Genomic DNA, 24,245 nt, shown 5'->3' with positions numbered 1-24,245 from the left:
GAGCGACCAACCGTTATCACTATTTGCGACATGAACACCAGGATTATGTTTTGTCAGTGACGTGCGGTGAGGTTCATGGCTGGTGAGGCATTGACCCCACCCCCAAACACACACACATACACACATGTAAAGTACCCCGTAAAGATACGCAAAGATGTGAATAACATCAGCAGCAAGAGAAAGCTGGTAGGCCATATCGTTTTCTCTGCAGCTATCTTCCCATACATGCTGTCTAGACTGCTCCGGTCGCCATCTGATCTGATCCGCGTAGCGGTGTCTTACGAAAGCCGAGACGTGGCCTGGTTACAAGTCGGCAAATATAGAATTATAATGTAGGATGGTGTAAATGACCATCGCAGTCAAAAACAGTATAAATGGCAATAACAACAATAACGCATGTTATGTAAGTAGCTATTACATAACACAATATAAGGTAGGCTTACCATACGTCTTACCATACCTCTTTTAAGAGGATTTGTCCTCTTTTTTGAGTTTTTGGAAAGTGTCCTCGGAGGACGCCCTTTTGTCCTCTTTTTTGAGATTTTGTCCTCTTTTTTGAAAATTTAGGTCATATTCAGAGCAAATTGCGAGTTACATGCCGCAAATTAGCACAGAAGTGAAGCTCCGGCGGGTATTTCGGAGTGAAAAACGGTGATTTTAGCTCTGAGCGTAAAGATGACTTTTTTTTTAGTCATCCACCTGGAAACGTGGAGAGAAAAACGGTATTTTGAGCTCTGAGCGGAAAATATGACCTTTTTTTTAGTCAACCGATCACAAAGTGGGAAAAATTCACCGTTTTTGAGAATTCTTCTCCGGTTTTGCAAGTCTGAAATTTCTGAAAAAGTGTCCTCTTTTTAGATTTCCAAAATATGGTAAGCCTAATATAAGGTAGGTATGGATGGAAAATACAGCTACGTCTGTAAAGGAATGCATTTGCTCCGCAACTTCACGATTCATACATCACTGTCGGTTTCTGAAATTGATAGCGCGTTGCACTGTGCTGCGATTATCCAATTGTCAGCGAATAGTCAATGAGGCAGGTTCGTCCGTGCCTCACCCGGCTATTGTTTCAGTGAGCTGTCATTGTACGTAATAAAGCCGAATTTCACATACCTTGGCTATTTGAGGGGGCTCCAGAGCTGTGCGATTTATAATATTCGTATTGTCGGAATCGTTGCGACAATAGCATTTTAGTGATACCAGTTTTTATCAATTCTGAGCTGTTTATGATGAATGGCATTGTCGCAGGTGAGGTACGACCCGCCAGACCCGCCCCTTTCGCGCTGTATTTTTGAACAATAAATATGAAAATTGGTGGTATTTTGACCAAAAAGTGTTCAAATTTAATTATTCATGAACATCAACGCTAAATATCAATAATCAATGAAGGTCTTCACAATTATTCCTACTCATCCTGGAGAGATCTGAGGCACTGTCTCGCTTGCCTCCTCTGACCTTACGTCCCTGTGTTATGTATTACCCGGTCCGGTAGTATGGTTGGATAATCTAGTCTAAAAACTCCCCGATCTTTTTTGTTTCATACCTATAGTTGGGAGTTGATAGCGAAGGAGATTGATATTAAGTCATCTCGTAATCAAGATACAGTTGTGAGGATGCGTTCATGCGTAAGAAAGATGAACGATAGTACGAATCGTGATTCTCGACTGCTTACATATCCTGTTCGCTTATTTTAGGCAGGATGTTGTATCATAAACTGATGTGATGGATGTGTCACATCGAAGGAGAAAGAAGGTTTGTATGTCCTACACTCCTACAGGCTTACTATGCGCGGTACTTCAAAACCAAAGATAGATACGGTGTATAATAGCATGCACACTTTCGTCAGAATTTACCATCCCATTCCATCGCTGCAAGTTGGAACATGAACACCTGTTATCCTATTTTAAGAATTGGTCCGCTCATCCTTCAAATGAAGGAAACAGGTACGTGATAGCAATAAGTTGCCTATATATGAGGGCAGTCAACAACAAGTCAATTCGGCTGTGTAGTAGTATAATTACGTGCTAAAAATCCATGCTAAAAATATCAAATTATAATTATAATTACTCCCTTGCATGTTTCAATTACATTACAATACAATTACTCCATATTAAAAATATCAAGTTACAATTACTGTTAAACATGTAATTGAACAATCAAAAATTCAAATTCGGTAGAGAGGTAGGGGAGATGTGGTACCGATGGATCAAAAATTGGAAAATGATCGCTGGCCCCAAAATGTTCAGCCGAAAACAGCAGATCATGTGCTGGCTCAGCACTTTGATACAAGCTCTACCTATCGCGCACATATACATGAATATCCGTCTTCTCCTCAAAAAATATTTATGGACGTTTAAAATTTGTTGCTCGAACATGTCATAGGTCCCCACCCGGTGGGTCCAATGGCACACGACCCGGGGATCTATGAGACATATACCATAAAAAACTCAGATGAGACAACTTTTCCTGCTCAGTATTATAATCTGAGCTACAGCAAGCCAAAGAAGAATTTTCGGTCGCAACCGTCAAAAAATAGATTAAATATTGACTCAAATGTTGTCATAAAATCACGTTTCGATTTAGGCTCGGACTTATAAATTTGAGGGTACATTCATATTGCCCGAAAATCGACAGTGTGACTTCCAAATACCTCGTTATAGCGATAAAACATCATATGCAATTATTACATAAAGATTTTCTGTACGTAGTCATGTTTCATTTGTTTCATGATTAGTATGCTTGATTATTTTGCTTGATTTGGCTATTGTATCATCGGTCCCCACCCTACTAATTTTGTACATGAATCGAAAACAATTCCACTGAAGGAAAGTACTGAAAAAAATAATAGGTTCCATTGTATAGCCTGATACAAACCCTGGACTTCACAATAAAAATGATTGCTGGTTTGTTCGTGTTGAAGGTTACAAAGAAAAATGTATACGTCGATCTAAATTTAGTTTACACCCCGCAAAACAAAAAACATCACAAGCCATTCAATTCATGTTTCATACATGGTACGTAAATAGCCTACCCGTCAATTAAAAGACACTCGAAAGTTTTCGAACTATTCGTAATTACGAGTACTGAAAAATACAAACACAGAAAACATTTTTGAGCGACTGTTAACAACCAAAAGTTTGAGCGACTGGCAACGACTAACAACGAATTGGCTACATGACAGGGTTAGGGTTAGGGTTGGGGTGCAGTATATGGTTTAAAAGGTATTATTATATATGCACATGTTAGGGTTCTGGTGTAGTCTATAGAGGGGGTCGGTAACCACCGGCACGCGTGCAAGAATTTGTGGCACGCGAGATGACTTTTCATTACACGCCAAATGATTTCACGCAATCGTCATATTGAGAGCATGTTTTTGCAAAAATTGAAACAGAAGTTTTCAAAATATACAAATATTATTTCCTAAATCAACATAAAATACAGTGTTTTAGGGCAGATTTTACTTATCTTGAATTTTTTTCGGCGATTCGCGCGATTCATTGGAACCTGATGTCTTGATTGTAATGTGGGAAACCCCGATAAACAAATGTTTACGTATATAGAAAATGTTTTTAAAAACTATGCATAATGTACAGAAATTACTCAACCGTTAGCAGTTATGGAATAACACCAACCAAATATCGTATGAGACCGTTTGGATGCTTTAGTCTAGGAGTGTTCACTGTGCAGTGTGCAGCCTACGGGAGCGCAACTATTGTACGAACCAGCATTCCAGCAATGGGCACAATGCGACTCCCGGCCGCTGTAGGCTATGCGTTGCCAAAATGATTGACGGAGATAAAACCTTGAAATAAAATAACTGCCGCGTGCTGACCAAAGCGTTCGTTATTGATATGCCCACTGTCCAGGCGCCGAAGTGACCTGCGGCAAATAGTGCAGCGCCCGCAGCTTGAGCCGCACGTATCAAATGGGACCCGCCGAGGTAAATGATGAGTCCCGTGTCGAAATGCGAATTTGGAATCGTGTTCGTCTCTCGGAAGGAGATATTCTTTTAGTTTCGTCTGGTTTGTTAGGGATTCCAATATATATGGAGCAACGACAATCTTTACCGCTTTACCGCGGCCTTTGCAGACAAATCCGGTGTCAGACACCAAACCGACTTGAATGATACGGGGGTGGGCACATTTTTCCTCATAATCAGACCATATAATCGTAACAACATTCATTGGCCTGTCACTTATTGGATATGATACCGAACACAGTAGACTCGGAAACGACCAAATCAACCACAGAAGATCTACCATGGCTCGATTGAAAATAAATTACGGAAATATTACGTACGTGTAAGCTTTTGGTCGGTTGCTTAAACGACCAAAATTGAATCCCTTCGCGACCAAATTCAAGAGTCACTGGCGGTACGGATGTTACTGCCAGCTGCAGAAAAACGGTTGGTGGTATTCTTTGCTCGTAACGTTAAACAATATTATATTGAATGTTTGGCACGCAAGGTAGTACTAATTTGACATTTTTTTGGAATTTTGGCACTCTGCACACAAAAGGCTGCCGGCCCCTGATAGTGAGAGAAAAAATACTATAAATCTACGAGTTAGGATATGAGTATTAGGGTTGTCCAAAATTTGAAAAATCTTAAAAATACCCGGTGATTGTGTCTCATTCCATAGATTATTGATAAAAAATAACAATTAGCCCAAAAGAAGCTCACGGGAAAGCCGTTAAGATTTCGGCCAAAGCGTTTTAAAGTAGCTGCCCAAGAATGGGCGTGCCACCGACCATAGAACGGCGAGAAGACTAGTAATCAAATAACCACGGCTCCTGATTGACTAATTGGCTATGCTTCAATGATCACCACAGCAACAACTTGCTGATTATGTGCTCAAGGAGTCTGCTACCGGTGGGGATTCTGAAATCGCGTTGTTGGTAGGTTGGCAGATGATGATTTAAGATTAATTCAGGACATGTTAAGGTACGAAATACATGATGAACAATCAACAGCTGCTTCACATAAACTTCTACAGCATGACTGCTTTGCTGTGAAGGAAACGGCTGTAGCCTACATGCCGTGTTTTCATCGAGGGAAAGCAAAGACGCTTATGCAAGTAGTGAACGAATTCCCCGTTTCAGAAGGGATCCATCATCAGTGAATACAAATATAAAGCTTGACCATGACACTATACTTTGTGTGAGCTTATTGGACTCAAGTTGTAGTATATAGTTGATATTTTGAATGCTCTAGGGATTGACTGAATCAGCCGGTTGTGCTTGGCAGTTATACTTACAGCAAATTGAATTCACATGTATGTGTTGTCAAAGTCCTTAATGATGCTGCAGAAAAGAGGTGTAAAGTAAGCACAATGCTGGATATTATGTCCAAACTATGCTGGATACTATGCAGTATAGTCTGTGATTATCTTTACACCTATTTTCTGCGGGATCAATAGGGACTTTGACATACCACATTGGGCATAGCCTGTGCGAGTGTGCGTTATCATTAGGGACTTTAGCAACACGTAAAAGTGAATTCAATTTACTGTAAGCATCTGATGAGTGCCAAGCATAACCCGCTGATTCAGCCGATTCCAATATCATTCAAAACGTCACCTATATATTACAGCTTGAGCCTAATAAGATCACACAAATTACGGTATCGTGTCATTGATAAGCTTTATATTTGTGTTCACTGATGATGGATCCTTTCCAAACGGGGAATTCGTTTACCGCTTGCATAAGCGCCTTTGCTTTCCCTCGGTGAAAACACGGCATGTAGGCTACAGCCGTTTCCTTCCAATAAAGCAGTCATGCTGTAGAAGTTTTTGTGAAGCAGCTGTTGATTGTTCATCATGTATTTCGTACCTTAACATGTCCTGAATTAATCTTAAATCATCATCTGCCAACCTACCAACAACGCGATTTCAGAATCCCCACCGGTAGCAGACTCCTTGAGCACATAATCAGCAAATTGTTGCTGTGGTGATCATTGAAGCATAGCCAATTAGCCAATCAGGAGTCGTGGTTATTTAATTACTAGTCTTCTCGCCGTTCTATGGTCGGTGGCACGTCCATTCTTGGGCAGCTACTTTAAAACGCTTTGGCCGAAATCTTAACAGCGTTCCCGTGAGCTTCTTTTGGGCTCATTGTGATTTTTTATCAATAATCTATGGAATGAGACACAATCACGGGGTATTTTTAAGATTTTCCAAATTTTGGACAACCCTAATGAGTATACTGTAGAACAGGGGCGGGCAACCTCTTCAGCCGGCGGGCCGGATATAGGAAAATTAGGTAGTTGGTGGACCGGATTGCTGAATCGACACGTTATTCGCCCATTTATCCACTTATACAAGGAATAAATCGTATGTAATGGAAGTATTTTAACGAGAGCAATGTCACTTCAAAGCCATTTCTCGCCGATAATAACGAAGACAATGTGGATTTGAGAACAGCATTGTCATGAATATGAAGTCACCATCTCTGCTTCTCTCTGATCAATCAACACACGGTGCAATCCTTAGTTAAGATTTCAAGGCGCTCGATAAGCCCGGTACCACAAGTTTACCAAGATATCAATTCATTCGGGTAGAGAATATGGTGAGATAGCGCAGAGGTATAATCCGCGGCTGCAACACCAATGGGTTCCGACCGAGGTCGACTTCCGAATTCCTATACCAAAGTGTTGGAGGTTTATCTAGCCCCCCCCCCCTCGCCACCACATCCACGTAAGTGGTGTCTTACAAAAAGCCTAGAAGTCTACAAACCATAGTAGTCGACAAACACCATGAATACCACAAGGAAGACAATGCGGATTTTAGAACAGCATTAACATTCTCTCTGATCAATCAACACACGGTGCAATCCTTATTTAAGATTTCAAGGCGTTCGATAAGCCCGGCACCCCAAATTTACCAAGATATCAATTCATTAGGGTTGAGTAGGTAACAAGATAGCGCGTTGTTCACTTGTGTGGCCTATTTTATATCGATACTGAATTCATGTGGCTCACGGCCTCTACGAAATTTGAAAAGTGGCCTGCGACCTGTTTTAAGTTGGCGACCCCTGGCATAAGCCTAGAAGTGTGCCGTGCTACAAGTCGGCGGTTACGGAATCAGAAATAAGAAATATCGGCCTGGTGAAAATAACCATTGTAGTTGACAAACACCATGATTACCACAAACGACATTGGGGTTGAGTACATCGTAGATGCTGATAATGCAAGTCTTCCCGCTTCGACGAACTTACGCGCAAGCTCCCCTCTCGCACGATGCGCAGTGCGCATACACGTCTATAATAACATCACAGTCAATAAAATTTGACATAGTAAGCAAGTAGTGCGGAATCTTGGCACACTGGGGGCGCGGGCCGCATTATCATGTAAGACGGAAAACTTTCCGCGGCCGGACAAAATCCCTTCGCGTATGTTTCCCGCCCCTACTGTATTATATAGTTAAGGAAATAATGATATCATTATCGAGGAACGTAGGAATTAGGATGAGGATGAAAAACAAAAAGGTGTTTGTAAGATAATATGCTATATATTATAATATCCAGTATAATTCTATTGTTGTTGTTTGTGGTATTCATGGTGTTTATCAACTGCTATAGTCATTTACACCAGGCCAATTTTCTTCATTTTTCATTCCGTAGATGACGACTCGCACTTCTAGACTTTTACAAGACACGACTTACACGGATGATATGGCGAGGAGGAGCCTAGCTAACCCTCCAACACTTGGGTAGGAATTCTGCAGTCGACCTCGTTCGGACTCGAACCCGCAACCCATTGTTGTTGCAGCTGTGGATTATACCACTACGCTATCTCGCCACACAATATCCAGTAGTCTGGATATAGTTAGCCAATCTAAGAACTGTACAGACGGAGTTACGATCCAGTATCATGATCCGAAATCGTATACAATGTTAAGCTGCCGAGGGCAGCATAGCGGGAAAAACACAGAAAACTGCGCCCGCAAGGGCTTCCGCGAATGGATCCACCAAATTCCTAGTCCAAGTTTAAGGAGAATGCATTATATACCAATTATCTTATGTTGTGCTTGTCAAGTGTCATTAACAATGTACTGTAATTGAAATTGTAATTACAATTAGGCAAATCTTTTATCATATTACAATTACAATTACAATTACACAAAATATAAAGGCTTAAATTACAATTACAATTGCATGAAAAAATTTAATAAATACATTCAGCTAATTACAAATTACAATTGATCCAACTCTGATGATGAGTACTGTATCAGGGTTGTCACCAAGTCACAAGGCCACAGTTACAGGTCAATCTCACTTTTATAGTTTTGACACGAGTCAATTTCGTTGCACCACTGAGTCAAGTCCGAGTCAAAGCATGGTAGATGAAGCGTTCTGTTTCCGCAATTCGAAACTGTCATGCGCATTATGCTTTACAAACAGTGATAGTACAGAAATCATAAAGGCTATCCACGTATACTGAATCTGACAGGGATATTTAGCGTTCCGGTTGTCCTTTGCGACTGACCGCCGGCATTCGGCTCATGCTATAGAAGTAATTGAAATGCGACCGTGAATACCGCAAAGGTTGGGCACCACTGGCCTACACAAAATACATTGATTAGAGTCATTTGGCGCAATTCCGTTGTCGGAAATTTGTAAGACACCGTTTGCGAAGAGCTGGTGATGATGAAGAGCCCAAAGACATAGCTTAGAGATCTGCAGGAAATCCGGAGTTTACCTCGGTGGATATCGAACCCTCGGCCAATTTAACTGAAGCTGAGTTGGAGGGCGAGTCGCGATACCTATTGCAGGAGGGAATTTTGTCGCAAGCGAGTCAGTGAACCTACTCCCAATATCAGTATAGCTCGACCGAATTGTGTGTGTTCTAATATGTAGAAGATTGTGACATGATCTCGGTATCGATTTTTTTACTGTCTGTCCCATTTCCTGCAGTTGCAGTATCACATCACTACGCGCAGTCACATTCTTTTCACTCACAATATCAAGTTCAACTTCAACAATGTTTGTTTATTTTCCGGATGGAAATAGGCAAAAGGCATTTTTTTGAAGAAGAGGTATTGCACAAGCGCTAGTTAATATTTCAGCGACAATTTCAACTTATACTTTTGAATGTCAGAGTTGACTATGCAATGGAAGAAGTGTTCGACATCATCGAGTATTTTATACAAATATCATTTTAGCCGTCGTATCGTATGAAAGGTTTGCGCTGCAGTTGATTTGTCTGACATATACTGAATCGGACTAGAGTACGTTTCTGTAGGGAAAGGAATCGGCATTTCTTTCACAGAGCAGCCAATGTTTTATATAGGCATTACAGCGTAATGTACGAACCAAAGAGCAATTTATACACGTGTCAGCGAAAGAGCGTCTACCCTAATTTCTCCAACAGAAATTTCTGAATGCCATAGTGAATCTACCAGTCTCGTAGAAGCACGGTGGTTTTTAAACTGCTTTCTGCAACCAACAATGACACAGCTATACCTACTTTATTGGGATGTCCAACGTTAGGGCCGTATTCAAATCGTTTGGCGGTGATAAGCCTATGAGCAGATAGCGTGGAAAGATGTTCCTTCTGCAGACAGTCAGCATTATTGCTTTCAAATTACAGAATTTCTATTAACCGAGGTGTAATCTCAACTTCTCCATTGATAACGTCCATTAGGTATATCCAGGATTGGCTAACTTTCAGAAACTTTGTTTTAAATCAGTTTCCATGTACCATAAAAGTCGTTTCATCCTCACTTCGTTACGGTTTTATCACTTGTAACCAGAGAATAGATACGGAACGGTTATGTAGAATATTTAGTGTGTTACGATTTTGGTACGGTACGAAATCACTGTACGATATTTTCGCCAAAGCTACTACATGGAGAACTGCTGTATGCCACATCAGGGGTCGGCAACTCCTGGCACGGTTGACAAATTGTGTGGAAATTAATAATTCATACGGCAGGGCGTATAACTTTGGTTGCTATATTCCAAAGAAGCAGTTGGAGGGCTCGTTCCTATAGATAGGTTCAAAAATTATTGCAGAAGTCGAAAAGTCGCACATAATCGCCAATCATTTGTACCAGGCTAGGATGCAATACATAGCAGACTATAATAGAGTTGAATCATTTATCCCCTTCCAATTCCTGAAAGACGCAGCGGTAGCCTCTGTCATATGCTGTATTTATCCCTGGATGTGATAAGTTCGAATTATTCAATGTCATCATGACTAAGGGGCGCATCTATCGGGCGTACCGAAGACTATACTTTGAAGTGCCTTGTAGAAGTATGTTATGAAATATGCCTATTAGAGCGAAATCAGGAATCTCTATTCTAAATTTCGTTACCTAAGCGAGTATTGTATACTGGCGTGCATGAGTTGAAGTTGCGTCCATTTGTCGTAAAAGAATTAAAAAATTCCATTTACTTAATATTCTCCAATTGAATAAATTTACACGAGGTATTGAATTCGATAATAACGTAAGCCCCAATACCGGAAGATGTGGCCTATCTCGGTGAATTAACGTCATTTTATTGACGAGGTAATTGTCAGTTGGATATACAGTCGACTTCGTTTAATTCGGACACCGGATAACCGCTTTATATTCTGCCAAAATGATCGGGAATGAAACAAAAGTTAAATCGGACAATACTCCGCCTAATTCAGACACAGGCTACCTCTTCCTATTGCTAGCTTGTGACACAATAAATAGTACGTCGTCCGTTTCAACACAAGGTGAATGATTTAAGTCAAACAATGACGACCCACGCAGTCACAATCAACAATGGACTCACACACGGACGTCTCAGCTTCATAGTCGCTTTTATTTGGGCGCCATGGCGTGCATATTGTAGAACAAATTGGAGCAGAAAAGTTTAGCAGAAAAAGTAAAGACGCTTTCTTGACAGTTCGGCAGTTAGCTACGTTATTGGGGATATCAAAATGTACTGTTAGAACCCTGCATGTGTGTGTTACCCGGTAATATAGTATTTGATGAATGGTTTGGTATCGAAAATACTGTACATTGTACAGTGTACAATACAACTATATAACCTGAAGGTATAACTATTGCGCGTTTTATGCGATCTGTGCCAATTACTGCAGTGCATCGCAGCTGCAATTAATTTATTACGCAACATTACGATATTTTACGTTGTGTGCCTTTACGCACGACGCCGAAGCGATTTCCGCCTGACTCTAGCAACGCCGTTTCTTCGCTTGATTCGGCCTAAAGTGAGCGGAACCAACCATTCCGAATCAAGCGAGTCGACTGTTTATCAATATGTTGGGAATAAACACAAGTGTAGTACACTTGGCCTACTACGATGTCAAATGAAAGACTTTAGTTGGAGGCACTCGGGAAGGTCTTCTTGTTACGATTGCATATGATAATATTTGTAATTAATCTACTATTCAATAGTTGGTTTACACTGCGCCTGGTGATTTTTAAGACAGTGTGCGATATGAAAGTGTCGCCCTAGACTCGAGGGATTTACAATCGTAGGATTCGCTGACACTGTATTCCATACTAAATGCAGAAACCCTACTATTTATTGCATTTGGAAGGTTAAGCAAAATCGCAACAGGGCGAATCCCCATTATTTTTCGATTTCGTTACCTTGTCGTAAGTGATAAAAACGAATCGAAGTGAAGCTATAGTATGTTTCCAAAGTACAAGGCATGGAGAACTGACGGACCCCAACGAATTTCTTACAGTGTGTCAATCCCGAACAACCCTATTCCACGTCGTACTATTAGTACTGTTTTCCGAAACCATTATCCTGAATTCATATATACTTTGTGAAGGCCTACTAACCACAAAGCACGTAAACCTACGCCGTAATAATGCCTTTCTGTGGTGGAGATGTATCTGTGCCGAATATATCACTACATGAGCTTATGTGGGAGAAGATATTGACATATGGAAGTCGCATTGCAATCGTGAGATACTTGGAAATAACATACTGAAATACTTATATATGATATATCATTATTTGTCTTCAAAGATACGATATTTACAGTTACATAGTTACAGTTAGTTTATAGCAGTGGTTCTTAACCTTTTTTCCTCCAGCGCCCCCTTTCAAAGATTATCGGGCTTCAGCGCCCCCCAACCTCATATTGTAAGGAATGTACCAAAGACAATGAGTAAGAGGGAGGGCCGTAACAGAACTTCGTCAAGTCCCCTAAAAACGATTGCCTTGCGCACCCATAGAGTGATAAACCAAACTTCTGAGGGCTTCGCCCCAAGAACCCCGTAACGTGATTTTGATGGTCATCAAAGTTTGTGTGGCCTAGGCCTGGTCGCTTTAGGTGCCAAAATATTCTATAATCCATAAATGGATAGGTGGTAATCACATATATATGTCGCTATAAACTTTTTATCCTCTCAGCCCACGTAATCAGATTTACCAGTAGGGCTGAGCTGTTGTATTCGAAAATAAACGGCACGTAATTAATAATAAACATATTCGGGCGTGCCCGTAGGTACAATTAATTCGTTACCAGGGCCGTAACAGCACTTCGTCAGCCCCCAAAGAAACGTTGGTCTTGAGTCCCCCGTAGGGAGATAAACCAAACTTCCGGGGGGCTCTACCCTCAGAGCCCCCTTCGGCTATCCGCTATTTATTGATACTTGTCATCTAGATTGGGTGTGCATTTACTGAGCCAGCTATTCTCGCCTGGACGCGCAAAGCGCGAAAAATTTCAATAATTATTCATTGAATTGGTCAATATGATCGGGAAGTGCATATATATTATTATCAATTTTTATCCTTTCTCTGCTCACGTAAACAGATTTACCGGTAGAGCTGAGTGATGTGTGATTGAAAGGGTAGGACCCCTCAATAATAATTATACATCTTAGGGCGTATACCCGTTGGCAGGAACGAAACGACACTTCGTCAGGCCCGCCGAAAAAACTTGGGTCTTGGGCTTCCATAGAGTGATAAACCGACCGCCCCCCATCACGTTGTTCGCTTTTGCCACGAAATCAGCTGTACTGTTTAGCGAGACAGTGCGAAGCGCGAAAATTTTCGATAATTCACGATAAAATCGGTCAATAAGATCTGGAATTGCCTATATATTGCTATCAATTTCTTGTCCTCTCCGCTCACGTTACCAGATTTACCGGTAGAGCTGAGTGAGGTGCAATGTTCCCTCTAAGCTGCACACGTGCGCAGTGCTGACACGGTCTCTGCGCACAAAAAATCTACGTTGCGCACAACAAATCCGATGTTATGACCTTATTTTAGTCGTTACGCACTGTTGTCCAAGGGCCTGCGCAGTGAGTTTGTGAGTGTGCGCAGACTCGTCAAAACGTAGAGGGAACATTGTGAGGTGTCTTGGAAACTGTAGGGCCCGTAAGTAATAATTAAACATAGCCGGGCGGGCGGACCCGTTGATATGACTTCGTAGCATGATGTTATTTCGTGACCTCCTGTCTGCTATATCAAAAAATGTAGAATCGCCCAACAGGGATATCGCCCAACGGGTATATCTAGTTCTACATATCCCTGTCGTCCAATCGTACTAAACTAAAAGACGTACACGCTTTCAAATTGGTATTTCTTCACTGGCATATTATTTTTTCCTGCCAGATGGAATTCGTCTTCTGAGGTTCAGATTGCCAAGACAGGAATATTCGGTGCCAGTCATTTAGGCGCCTATGGACAATTAAACCTTTATGTCTTTTGTAGGCTATAAATAACGAAGTTTTCGGTGTTAATTCGCTCTGAATATACTCATTAAGGATATGTCCTACTACCACATCATCTACTGCGAAGCTATTTTTCTCCAGCGCCCCCCATACCGCCCCCCCTGAGCCCAGCGCCCCCCATATCGCCCCCTTAGCGTTTCCGCCCCCCTTCAAAATCGCCAGCGCCCCCTGGGGGGCGCTGGAGTCAAGGTTAAGAACCACTGGTTTATAGTTATAGTCATTACTGCAAATTTTGAACATTGTACATATGTGGTGTTATAACGGTCTGTAGAACTGGAGTGTAGGCATAGGGGGAGTAAGGTAGTGCCTCAGCTGTCGTCAGGATAAGCAAACTAAAATAATCAAAACCTTCAATGCATATTGGTAATTTTTCTAGAGATGTTCATGAATGATTCATTTTTTAAAACATGCAGTGACGGAGAGGTGAGGCACGGCTCAGGCACACACGAGCCGTGCTCAACCTGTGATATCCTTATTTATCATTGACAGCTCAGATATTTCATTACCTGGTATTGATCGAATTCGAATTTTGCACTGATTCTGAAAATTGTAATGCTGTTGTCAGAGTACTGGAACCCCCCCCCCCCCTAAAAAAAAATCAACAAGGAATGTGAAATTCAGTTCAGTTTGACAAAGTGTTGTAAATTGGCTTGCAAAAATACGCAATTTCCGTACTTCACTAATGAGTATGTAATATGTGATGAGGTGGTCATATCGAATATGTCCTGATTCTGTATTATCTTTATGAAGATTTATTTGACTTCTTATCCTCAAAACCTAATTCCAGATCGATGCATTTCGGGATGATCTGTCTTTGAGTTACTTGGATATGTATGAGCGTTCAAGAACATGCGCAGCTTATTTGCAATCCATTGGCATCAAAAAAGGAGATTTTATTTCCATATGTGCGTCTGGATGCACGGAGTATATTTTTCTTGCCATAGGAATTTTGGGATGCGGCGCCGTGCTAACTCCGTGCAATCCGAATTACCGAAAAGGTAGCACGTCCCCCTTCTGGACTAAGTCAACACGTTAGATTTCGAATTGCTCTTTATTTTTCTGAGTTTAGATGAAATACTTGAACAATTTGCGGTGACTCGGCCGAGGATAGTTTTCGTAGACGAAGACACCGTGGAGAAAATGGTGGCGGTTAAGTCGGAAATGTCATGCATTGAGGTAACCCGGCGTCAGCGTTTCGGCTGAACGTGGCAATATGCGAATTATTGCCGAGTATAATCAATAGGCCACAGAGATCCATCAGAAATTCTATAAAACTGTGTAGGGTGTCCACCGGCGTGGAACACTTTAAGGTGTGTTACTTTCGTTTGTTGATGTGATCAATTTCAAATTTGATAATAGAACACCATTCGTTTTTAATTCACTGCATTTCAAACCAGAGGTATCGTCAAAGTAGAAGTAAAATCATATATATTTTACTTTTGCAATTTTATTCTCCGTTAATCAGTAGTTTTGATGGCAAGAGTATGTTTTAATGAATTAGTTCCAGCTTGGATTGAAAGACGCTACTTCTTCCGACACGTTAGTACAGGAAAGAAAGGTAGCATTGCTCTCAAGGAATAACGTTCTGGTTCAAACCTGAAACACAGTAGTTCCCAAACATTTTGGACTCATCGCCCCCTCACCTAGTCAACATATATTTATCGCTTTTCTAAAGACTAGAGATCATTAGGAACCTTATCCTTATACTTTTACCTTGTATTCAAGTAGGTTTTATTCACTTACGTTATTGGATTTGCATGAATATTCTACTTCATCAGTGTTTTTCGCCCCTGTCTGTAAAAATCCCCCAGAGGGCGATATCATGCCCTTTGGTTCCACATAACTGCATAATGGAATGTTTAACAACGGATTCAACTGTCGAAAAAGCATAGATTTCTATGAACTATTGAAAATTATTACCAGGATAGGCCTACACAGGTCCGAAACAGCACTTCGCCAGCCCCGCCCAAAGAAAGCGCTGGTCTATGGTCCCCAATAGGGTGGTAAACCACACTTCTAAGAGACGAAGCCCCATGTCAGGATATGTGTTTTAACCGCTACTTTGAGAGCGAAATTTGTTATACTGATTAGTGAGCAGGTTCATGTCGCCTAATCACCTAAAATTGCAATAATTCGTGATTGAATCGGTCAATAATATCGTGAATTGCATATATATTCCTGCATTCTTTATCCTCTCCCTGCCCGTGTAATCAGACGTACCGGCTGAGCAGAGTCAGGTGTTGTCTTGGAAAATGTAGGGCCCATTGAACATATTCGGGAGGGTCCTTTGGTATAATGACTTCGTTATATAATGTTATTTCGTGACCACCTGTCTGCTATATCAAAAGATATTGAAATCGTCCAAACGTATTGAACTACAAAACGCACACCATTTCAAATTGGGATTTCTTCACTGGATAATAATATTTCTCTGCGGAATGGCAATTTTCTTGTGGGATTCATATTGCCAGGGCAGGAACATTCGGCGCCAGCCATTTGGGCGCATAGAGACGATTAAACATATCGTCGCAGTGGAGTCAAAGTGACTTATGTCCAGTTTTCAAATTTTGAAGATCCATTTTTAAAACTTGAAAAAAATCAAGTTTTTGAAACATTTTCAATTTCTTTCGGTCATATCTTAGCCATGATTATGTCTGTTTCATTAATTCAAAGTTCATCAGGACCAATATATGGCAGAAAGAAGATGACAACTTTACGTAAAGTCAATTTTCTCAAAATGTGAAAATGGGACATAAGTCACTTTGATTCCACTGCGACGATATATGTGTAATGTGTCTATATCGAAGTTTTCGCTCAGCATAAAGACAGTCCTTTTCGGCCAATATTTTTTCTCGCTGCCGATCGTTCTGGCACACTTCTCGGAGTCGCATGTTACATGGCTTCAAACTTCATATGTGTTAGTGCGGTAATGGCCGACGCAGAAATGCCCATTTCTATAAATCATGCGCATTTTTTCTTGAGGTAGTATCGCAAGTATCGCAAAAATATTGGAATAAAGTTGCATAAATTTCCATAAAAATACTCTATAATTTATGTTCATTCACGAAGTAATTTTCGGTCCCTTTCGAGCTCGCCCACGCCCAATTGGGGATTTGGGGTGCAACAGTTACGGTCCTGGGCGTACTTGTAAATTCTTTCACAAGGAAATATTCGTGATTGGCCCAAGCTCAACATTTCTAACAGTGGATCAAATATTGAAGGAAGGAAATTCAGGTAATATTGCTAGATCCACAAGATATCTATTCCTAATAATCGTAAGTCCAAGCGATTTCATTGTATTATCTTGTTTGTTATAGAATCGTTGCAGGTGGTGGATATCGACCCAGAGAATGACCTTGCGACTGCACCTTATTCAAGCGGGACGACTGGACTTCCGAAATGTGCTATGATGACTCATAGAAACTACGTTGCTTCGGCTATTCTTGAGATGTAAGTTTGTAATTTCGGATCTGATACAAAGCTATTCTCGAAAATATACGGTTTACAATACTTTAGCATCGCAGAATTTCTCTTGAACAGAATTCCGTACTTTCTGAACTTCTGAAATTTACAGATTTCCTTCGACAGAGATTCAGCACACCATCTATTGTAACCGGCCCATGTACCACATTGGCGGATTCGGAGTTGCATTATCCGGTCTGAGAATTGGGGCCAAAGTCATTTTAGATTGCGACTGTCAAGTACCTAAGATGTTAAAGATGATTGAGAATTATCGGGTGAGCATGAATGTAATGATTTCGGTTGCAATAGAACCATGGTTTAAGTATAGTTAAGAACCTCGAATCAGTAGTCCATATCAATGTTCCCTCTAAGCTGCGCACGTGCGCAAATGCGCAGTGCTGACATGGTCTCTGCGCACAGAAAATCTAAGTTGCGCACAAAAAATCCGAAGTGATGACCTTTTTTTTAGTCGTTGCGCACTGTTTTCCAAGGGTCTGCGCAGTCAGTTGGTGAGTGTGCGCAGACGCGTCCGGAATTAGAGGGAACATTGGTCCATATACTGTTACATTGTAAAAAATATGACTTTCACCGGACATTCCTTGTCGAAGCATGTATCACGTTCAATATACCGCTTACTTTGACTAGCCTACTTACCCTACCGCAATTATTTAGCCGCCCGGTCGTCGAGTTTTTTTTATTCCATGTAACATAGGGTGACCATACGTCCTCTTTTAAGAGGATTTGTCTTCTTTTTTGACTTTTTTGAAAGTGTCCTCGGAGGACGCCCAAGTGTCCTCGTTTTTGGGAATTTGTTCTCTTTATTGAAAATGTTAGGCAAATTTAGGTTAAAATTCGACTAAGAAAAAGGAAATCAATAGGCCTATACTCAAGTAACGTTCCGGCGGGTATTTCGGGAGTTAAGCCGGAACTTGACCTTTTTATTAGTCAACCAACGGAGAATTTAACAAAAGTGTTTAATTCTGGAGTCGAGTCAAAAAAATGACTTTTTTAAAGTCAACGAACCCCAAAGTCGGAAAACAATTACCATTTTTCCGGTTTTTACATCAGTATTGATGGTCTGAAAATTTTGAAAAAGTGTCCTTTTTTCAGATTTCCAAAATATGGTAACACTAATGTAACATGCGTATATAGGTATATGGGAACCAAAAAACGTATGTATTTGTTCCCATTGGCTACTCACCATAATAGCAATCAATAAAGGTTATTTAATATCAATAAGCATAAGTTCTCTAGTCGCGAAAAGCGTGTAATTGAATGACTTAGGTCGATAATATTATTACTTCCATATATTACTCTCTTGGCTCATGTGATCAGACTCACCGTTGGAACTGATCTAGGTTGTGTCCTCTAGAATTTAGGTCACGCAATATTACATTATAATAAGTCCTGTTCAGGCCACAACGTTAAGACTAGGGGGTCTCGCGTGTTAGCTTCGGGCGGGTCTATTGGTATCAATCACTTTGTTCGATCAAGTCGTTATTTCGTGAATTCCGATGAAGATGGCCGTGCGATTGGCTATACTACGAAATACATTGGACTCGGATACGCACAAACGTACTACAGAGGATTGCGCAAAGCTCGAAGAAAACATTCCATTGCAGCAGTGCCTAAATTTGCACTCTCGACACCCAGAAATCCTGACATATTAGAGGTGTGACATATTGATGAGCATCAGACACAATTTTGAGACAGTCGGAACGGATTCGGATTCTATTGCAAATTTTATTTAGGATATTTTCGGATAGTTATAACTTTTGCTTCGGATATGATTGGATAGTTCTGACCGGACTTAACTTTTGATTTCAATCCGAAACAAAACATCGTCCGCTAAACAGCTAAACACGGACTACAAACACGTTCTGATAGCACTGGTAGCACTCTAAAGCTGTTCTGTCAAAAATTTACGCAAATAGCCTATATATCAGTTAACACTAACCTTGGCCTTTGTAAAGGCTGTTCTGCTTAGATGTGCAATTAGGATTCTTCGGAAAAGTTATTCGATTCGGATTTTCCCGATTCTGGACGACATTCTCAGAAATCACTATATCCGCTAATCACTGGTGTAACATAGCCATGAATGAAGGTTTTCTGCAGATAACTACAATACCATCGGTAGCTTCGGATCTGAGACAGATGTTAGAAGCAAAGGAGCGTCTCATGTATGACTTGTCGTCTTTGAAATGGATTTTTAGCGGTGGAGCAGTTCACGCACCTGACCTCATTCGTAAAGTAACAAAGGAATTCAACTGCACTCTGATATTAGGTATAGTATAATTTACGATTTCACTGAGCTCGTCGCTCGGTGGTGGCATCTCTGCCTTCGCATACCAGAGGTATCTGATTCGATTGACTATATCTGTATCTAAAAACACTGGTGAGCTGTTTTAGTCACTGTATGGTGAGCACACATTACCTTCGGAAGGGCCTCCGAAGAAAAACGCCGGTAAAGGCGGTGTGCGCACGCTTGAACTGGGGCAACGCTAAGATCTAGAAAAGCTGAAAAACTCTATCATTGTTACTCAGTCGCGTCCGATGCATGTAGACATCCAACTCGATGAAGGAGATCAAAGTTTAGCTGTACTACTCGTGAATTTGTAGTTGAACATCACAGATACATACGACCCATTACAGAATATGGTATGACCGAAGTGGATTCGATGTCCCTAATCATGATATCACAGAATGACCCTCCAGTGTCCGCTGGGAAAATCCGACCTGGAATCCAAATTAAGGTGCGGTGATGTGTCTCTGTGTAACCAATTTATTAATTTTAATAATCTTATGCTTCTGTTACCAAGATTTCAGATGTCGTGAGTGGGCAAGAATGTGAAAATGGGTCGAACGGTGAAATCTGTGTTAAAAGTGCGCAGGTATGTATTTTCGACAGAAATTTTTAACACAACATAAAAATATTCCGTAACGAACTAGTTCTACTTTTCGAAGTACTTGAGTAGGCTTTGCCTACTTATTCGATATGCTGTTCCACTATAGTTCCAATTCTACTTGAAAGCATTAAGAAAAATTACATAGCTTTACATTTCCAATTTTATAAAGTAGAAAGTAGGTTTTGGGTAGGTTTGCACCACCATGTGACGCCTCGACCAAATAAACTTTTTAAATTGTCCAGTACTTTTGAAATCACTCACTTTTTACATCTACATTGATATCGTTTTGGCGTAACTTGAAAATCGATACCTTTAGCTGTAATTGAGAATAAATTTATTGTGGTGTTTCTGCTCGTACTCGAGTAACAATGCTGGCTATCTTGATCTCTTCTGTATATATAAGTAAAGGCATATATATGCTATGGATGTTTTATGTGATCGACAAGGCGACCAATACTTTTGGCATCCCTTTACAGGTTACAAAAGGATACCTCAAGAATCCAGTTGCAAGCACCAGCTCCTTTGACCAAGATGGCTGGTTCAGGACCGGAGATATAGGTCACGTGACCAAAGATGGACAACTCTTCATAGTAGACCGCTTGAAAGATATAATCATGTATAAATCCACACAACAGGTGATGAAGCTATGATAAATTTTACTATATAGCATGTATTTAAGTGATTGCGATATATGAATATATAATCACTTGACTGAGTCTTTACGAAACTTACCGTTATAGCGTAAATATACTTAAAGGGATGCGTGGGAACACTTTTGCTAGGACTCAAGTAATATATATAGCCTGCATTTAGAGTACATTTAAAACAATTTTTACTATGAAACAAAGGTTTTATTAAAAAGATGTAGTGTCACTAGAGTCATATTTGATCATTTGAAACGTACAACTCAAACCTACGAAATGCACCCAATGGATACATCAGGGCATGGAATTAATCTCAGCGTCAGCGCATTTCTGAAGCACGTTTGATACCAGAAAAATTGTCATATTGACAATGACACATTTTAAATATGCAACATAATTCATTTTGCAATTTCGGACATGACTTAAGATGACATTTTATGGATAGCATTGAAGAGGACGTGCGTAAGTAAAGGTATTTCTGCTAAGACCAGCTAAGTCTGATGCCGTTCATGGACGCCTCTAACTGAATTAAAAACACGACACGGTTTCTCTAATACAGTGGGCCTACAGTATACTATAATTTCCTAGCATTATATGTCGGTCAGATGCATACGAATGAGCCAAATATTGCATATATGAATGTTATTTGTCGCAAATCACCATTCATATATCATGGCTAAAGCATTAATAAAAATACATGGGTGAAAACGAGTCGTATGTTAAACGTATGTGCTTTATATACAGACGCATATATGCGTACGCACTGTTGTACGAAATGAGAACCGTACTACATCTTGAAAGCGCCTTTCTTTTGTAATAATAATTCAATCTACAGAGTGGAAAAGTCGATCTGATATCTCCGTCTGAGCTGGCGACGGCTATCAGTAAACACCCAAAAGTCATTGACGTCGGAGTGGTTGGCATACCTGACGAAATACACGGCGAAGTACCGATCGCATTCATCGTCCCAAGTGATCACAGAGTGTCGGCCGAAAGCATGCATCAAAGCCTGAGCGGTTAGTCTCTGATCGATTGCTAATCAAGGTTATTTCAGCATCTTTCACGCATGCATACAATCCAGAACAAATTTTGGATTGCAAGCTTTTGCGAAGGGTGGAGTTAGTCTTCACAATCCCCGTATCTGCAACCGGGAAGATGCAGCGTGGCGTCTTGAGAAAACTTGCTGGATTTTGAATGTATATTTCCATTTTGCCGTGTGCAATAATCGCTGGGTTATAATTTTCTTCTGACCAAGTTACACACAATGTACAATGCGATAAGACACAATGCGATGTAATGAAAGGATTGGAGGATATCGAACAACACGCAGTTGCGATCGTTTTAGACTGGCATCCCACTCGACCTAGCGTGCCCGATGTAACAGTTCTTTTCGATGTTGATCTTTTAAAGCCGCGGCCCTTTTTAGTTCTTTCGATTCCTTGTGGATGCTTTCTTTCGTCGGGCCTTTTTCTGGGCTTTTTTTTATCGCCGTAAGAACGGCGACGGCGGGGGAAGAGGAACCCAGATAAACCTCCGACGGGAATCGAACCGGAGCAGTTTTAGTTACCCGAATTTAAATTGACGGAATATATGTATAGTTTGTGTAAGATGGAAAATCATTATGGTACCGAGACTGTAGCTTATGATTTGTCGCGTGCTTAAAATGAGATAGCTGTTTTTGTCTATAGATACACGGCATGATAATAAAACAAGTTTTGTGATAGTGACATGTCAATGACTTTCTCTTCAAATTATACCAATTAAGTCGTTCTGCGTGCATGGTAGACATGTATGGTCTCCCGTGTTTTCGTACAATGTCGTCTAACGGACTTAATTAGTAACTTCCGTTTGGATCTGGACTGGGCAATATTTTTCTCCACAGGGAAAAGCAGAAAATACGTTGGCGGGCCGAGTCAAAAATCTTAGCTGTATCCTCCAGTGTATTAATTTTCTTTCTAAATTGGAAGCAGTGAATTACATCAATAATAAATGCTGCACAGTAGATGTGTTGATATTAGGTAATGAGAAAGTGACCGTTATTTGATAAAAACAATAGTAATGATAATTTGTCGTCATACCTCGGAACAATGTTAAACATGATACATTTTAAACTCTCTTTAAACCCCTATTCACGTTTTTCTATTAAGGCATTGAATGTATTTCGGATACTACAAAGCTTATTGTCTTAGTCGCTGCCTTCCGAGCAGTGTGCAGCTCGGTGAAATAGCCTTGCTGTTGAGCGAATTTTGTAGTTCTTCTGAAAATCGCTGTCCCTGCATCGGCACAAACTAAAAAGATGCGTTTAGTGCTCCAAGCCGTCTTTGAATTTCAGCTTCCGGCTTTCTTGAAGATATTGCATCAATAGAATAATACAAACTTCTGGATTTTGGAAATGCTCAACTAGAACTAAAACTAAAACCACTCGCTCTACAAAATCAGCAACTAGAACTAGGACTACAACTATAACGGCCTTTAAAATTCCGCAATTTCATTTTATCGGAATCGGATCGAATTTCCAGTCAACATGAAGATCAGTACAGGATGGGGTCTCGACCTTCATAAACCAGCACTGGCAACGCCACTGTTAATAGTGATGATTCTCACTTAACAATGGCTGCAATAAAATGACACCTCGAAACAGTATATCTTAAACGTGGACGTATGGTAAGTGGTAACCCTACATATCATGCCTTTTGAATGTAAGAAGCAAGGATTTAAGTCGAAGTGGCTTAATATTACAACGTCGAGAAGTAGCCACTCTGTGTGTACCCAATTAGGACACATTTTGTAGAATCCCACATTTCAGAAGCGCATTTTATGACAGCCCAAAAGTAATCAATTGAATTATCCTTTTGCTGAACACCTGCTACTGGTTGAAAAAGGTTGCTTGTCTCGTGAAAAAGTGCCAAGTTTGAATGGTGTGTGGCCCGCGCCAATGGTTTTTGATTTCGCTTATGGTCAGGTACGATACGTTTGAGCCAAGACCAAGTCGGTAAATAGAAGGTATATAGACACCGAAATCGCTAAAATATTTATATGCTACGTGCTATCATTACACATGTATATATTTGACAAAATATTCAACTGAAAAATGTTTAGGTCTCCCCGCAATTTACCTCCATCCTATGTCTATTGCTATTTGTATATCCCGAGTTTCATGTATGAGATGTCTCTCAACTTTCGTAACCTTCCATGCCATCAACCTATGCAATGGGATTGCAAACATTCTGGTTTCTCTTTTTAATATTCTTTGCTATGACGATAAGGGAGGCGCGAAATTTTTCACTGTCATCACGGAAAAAGTTTGAGAACCACTGCTCTGGGTTTATTTTTAGTAACCGATAAACCTGGACCATTTCTCTGTAAATCCACCAATGAAATTGTCGAGATCTCACTATCCCATTTAAAAATCGATGAAAATCAACATATTTTATTATTGACACTCTGACACGGTTTGTCATATTCACAACCCTGACATTTCACGGAGTCGTATTCAAATTGAGAGCATGGCAACCGTGCTGAATCAATATTCTACATTTACTTAGCCT

The 24,245-nt window shown here is 40.5% G+C and overlaps 4 protein-coding genes across 5 annotated transcripts in view; 3 read left to right on the top strand and 1 right to left on the bottom strand.

Annotated features, from left to right (window-relative positions):
* Positions 1 to 24,245, top strand: part of LOC145440732 (WD repeat domain phosphoinositide-interacting protein 2-like) — a 227,720-nt gene that overhangs the window by 118,775 nt on the left and 84,700 nt on the right. The window lies entirely within an intron of this gene.
* The window catches only part of LOC145440738 (ryncolin-1-like), a 154,862-nt gene that overhangs the window by 99,664 nt on the left and 30,953 nt on the right, over positions 1 to 24,245 (bottom strand). The window lies entirely within an intron of this gene.
* The window catches only part of LOC145440729 (trace amine-associated receptor 7e-like), a 69,646-nt gene that overhangs the window by 42,540 nt on the left and 2,861 nt on the right, over positions 1 to 24,245 (top strand). The gene's annotated exons all lie outside the window — the stretch shown is intronic.
* LOC145440731 (uncharacterized) lies at positions 10,758 to 22,426 on the top strand. The gene is made up of 12 exons (XM_080318470.1): positions 10,758 to 11,908; positions 14,473 to 14,683; positions 14,755 to 14,861; positions 16,850 to 16,919; positions 17,003 to 17,135; positions 17,260 to 17,422; positions 19,263 to 19,431; positions 19,800 to 19,900; positions 19,967 to 20,038; positions 20,530 to 20,688; positions 21,533 to 21,713; positions 21,779 to 22,426. The coding sequence occupies exons 1-12, from the start codon at positions 11,813 to 11,815 to the stop codon at positions 21,889 to 21,891; spliced, it is 1,575 nt and encodes a 524-aa protein (XP_080174596.1). The 5' UTR covers positions 10,758 to 11,812; the 3' UTR covers positions 21,892 to 22,426.

The sequence above is a fragment of the Botryllus schlosseri genome, chromosome 6 (genome assembly GCF_051294905.1).
Source record: "Botryllus schlosseri isolate E-star chromosome 6, Bs_hap1, whole genome shotgun sequence".
In the NCBI taxonomy this organism is placed as follows: Eukaryota; Metazoa; Chordata; class Ascidiacea; order Stolidobranchia; family Styelidae; genus Botryllus; species Botryllus schlosseri.
The sequence above is the reverse complement of the archived record's forward strand: the minus strand, read 5'-3'. Positions and strand labels throughout refer to the sequence as shown.

Excerpts from the sequence above, each read along its gene's own strand:
- LOC145440731 (XM_080318470.1), top strand. The coding sequence starts at position 11,813 with ATGCCTTTCTGTGGTGGAGATGTATCTGTGCCGAATATATCACTACAT. Across the intron at positions 19,901-19,966 it reads GACCTGGAATCCAAATTAAG|ATTTCAGATGTCGTGAGTGG; the intron begins GTGCGGTGATGT and ends TCTGTTACCAAG. Across the intron at positions 20,689-21,532 it reads TGTATAAATCCACACAACAG|AGTGGAAAAGTCGATCTGAT; the intron begins GTGATGAAGCTA and ends TTCAATCTACAG.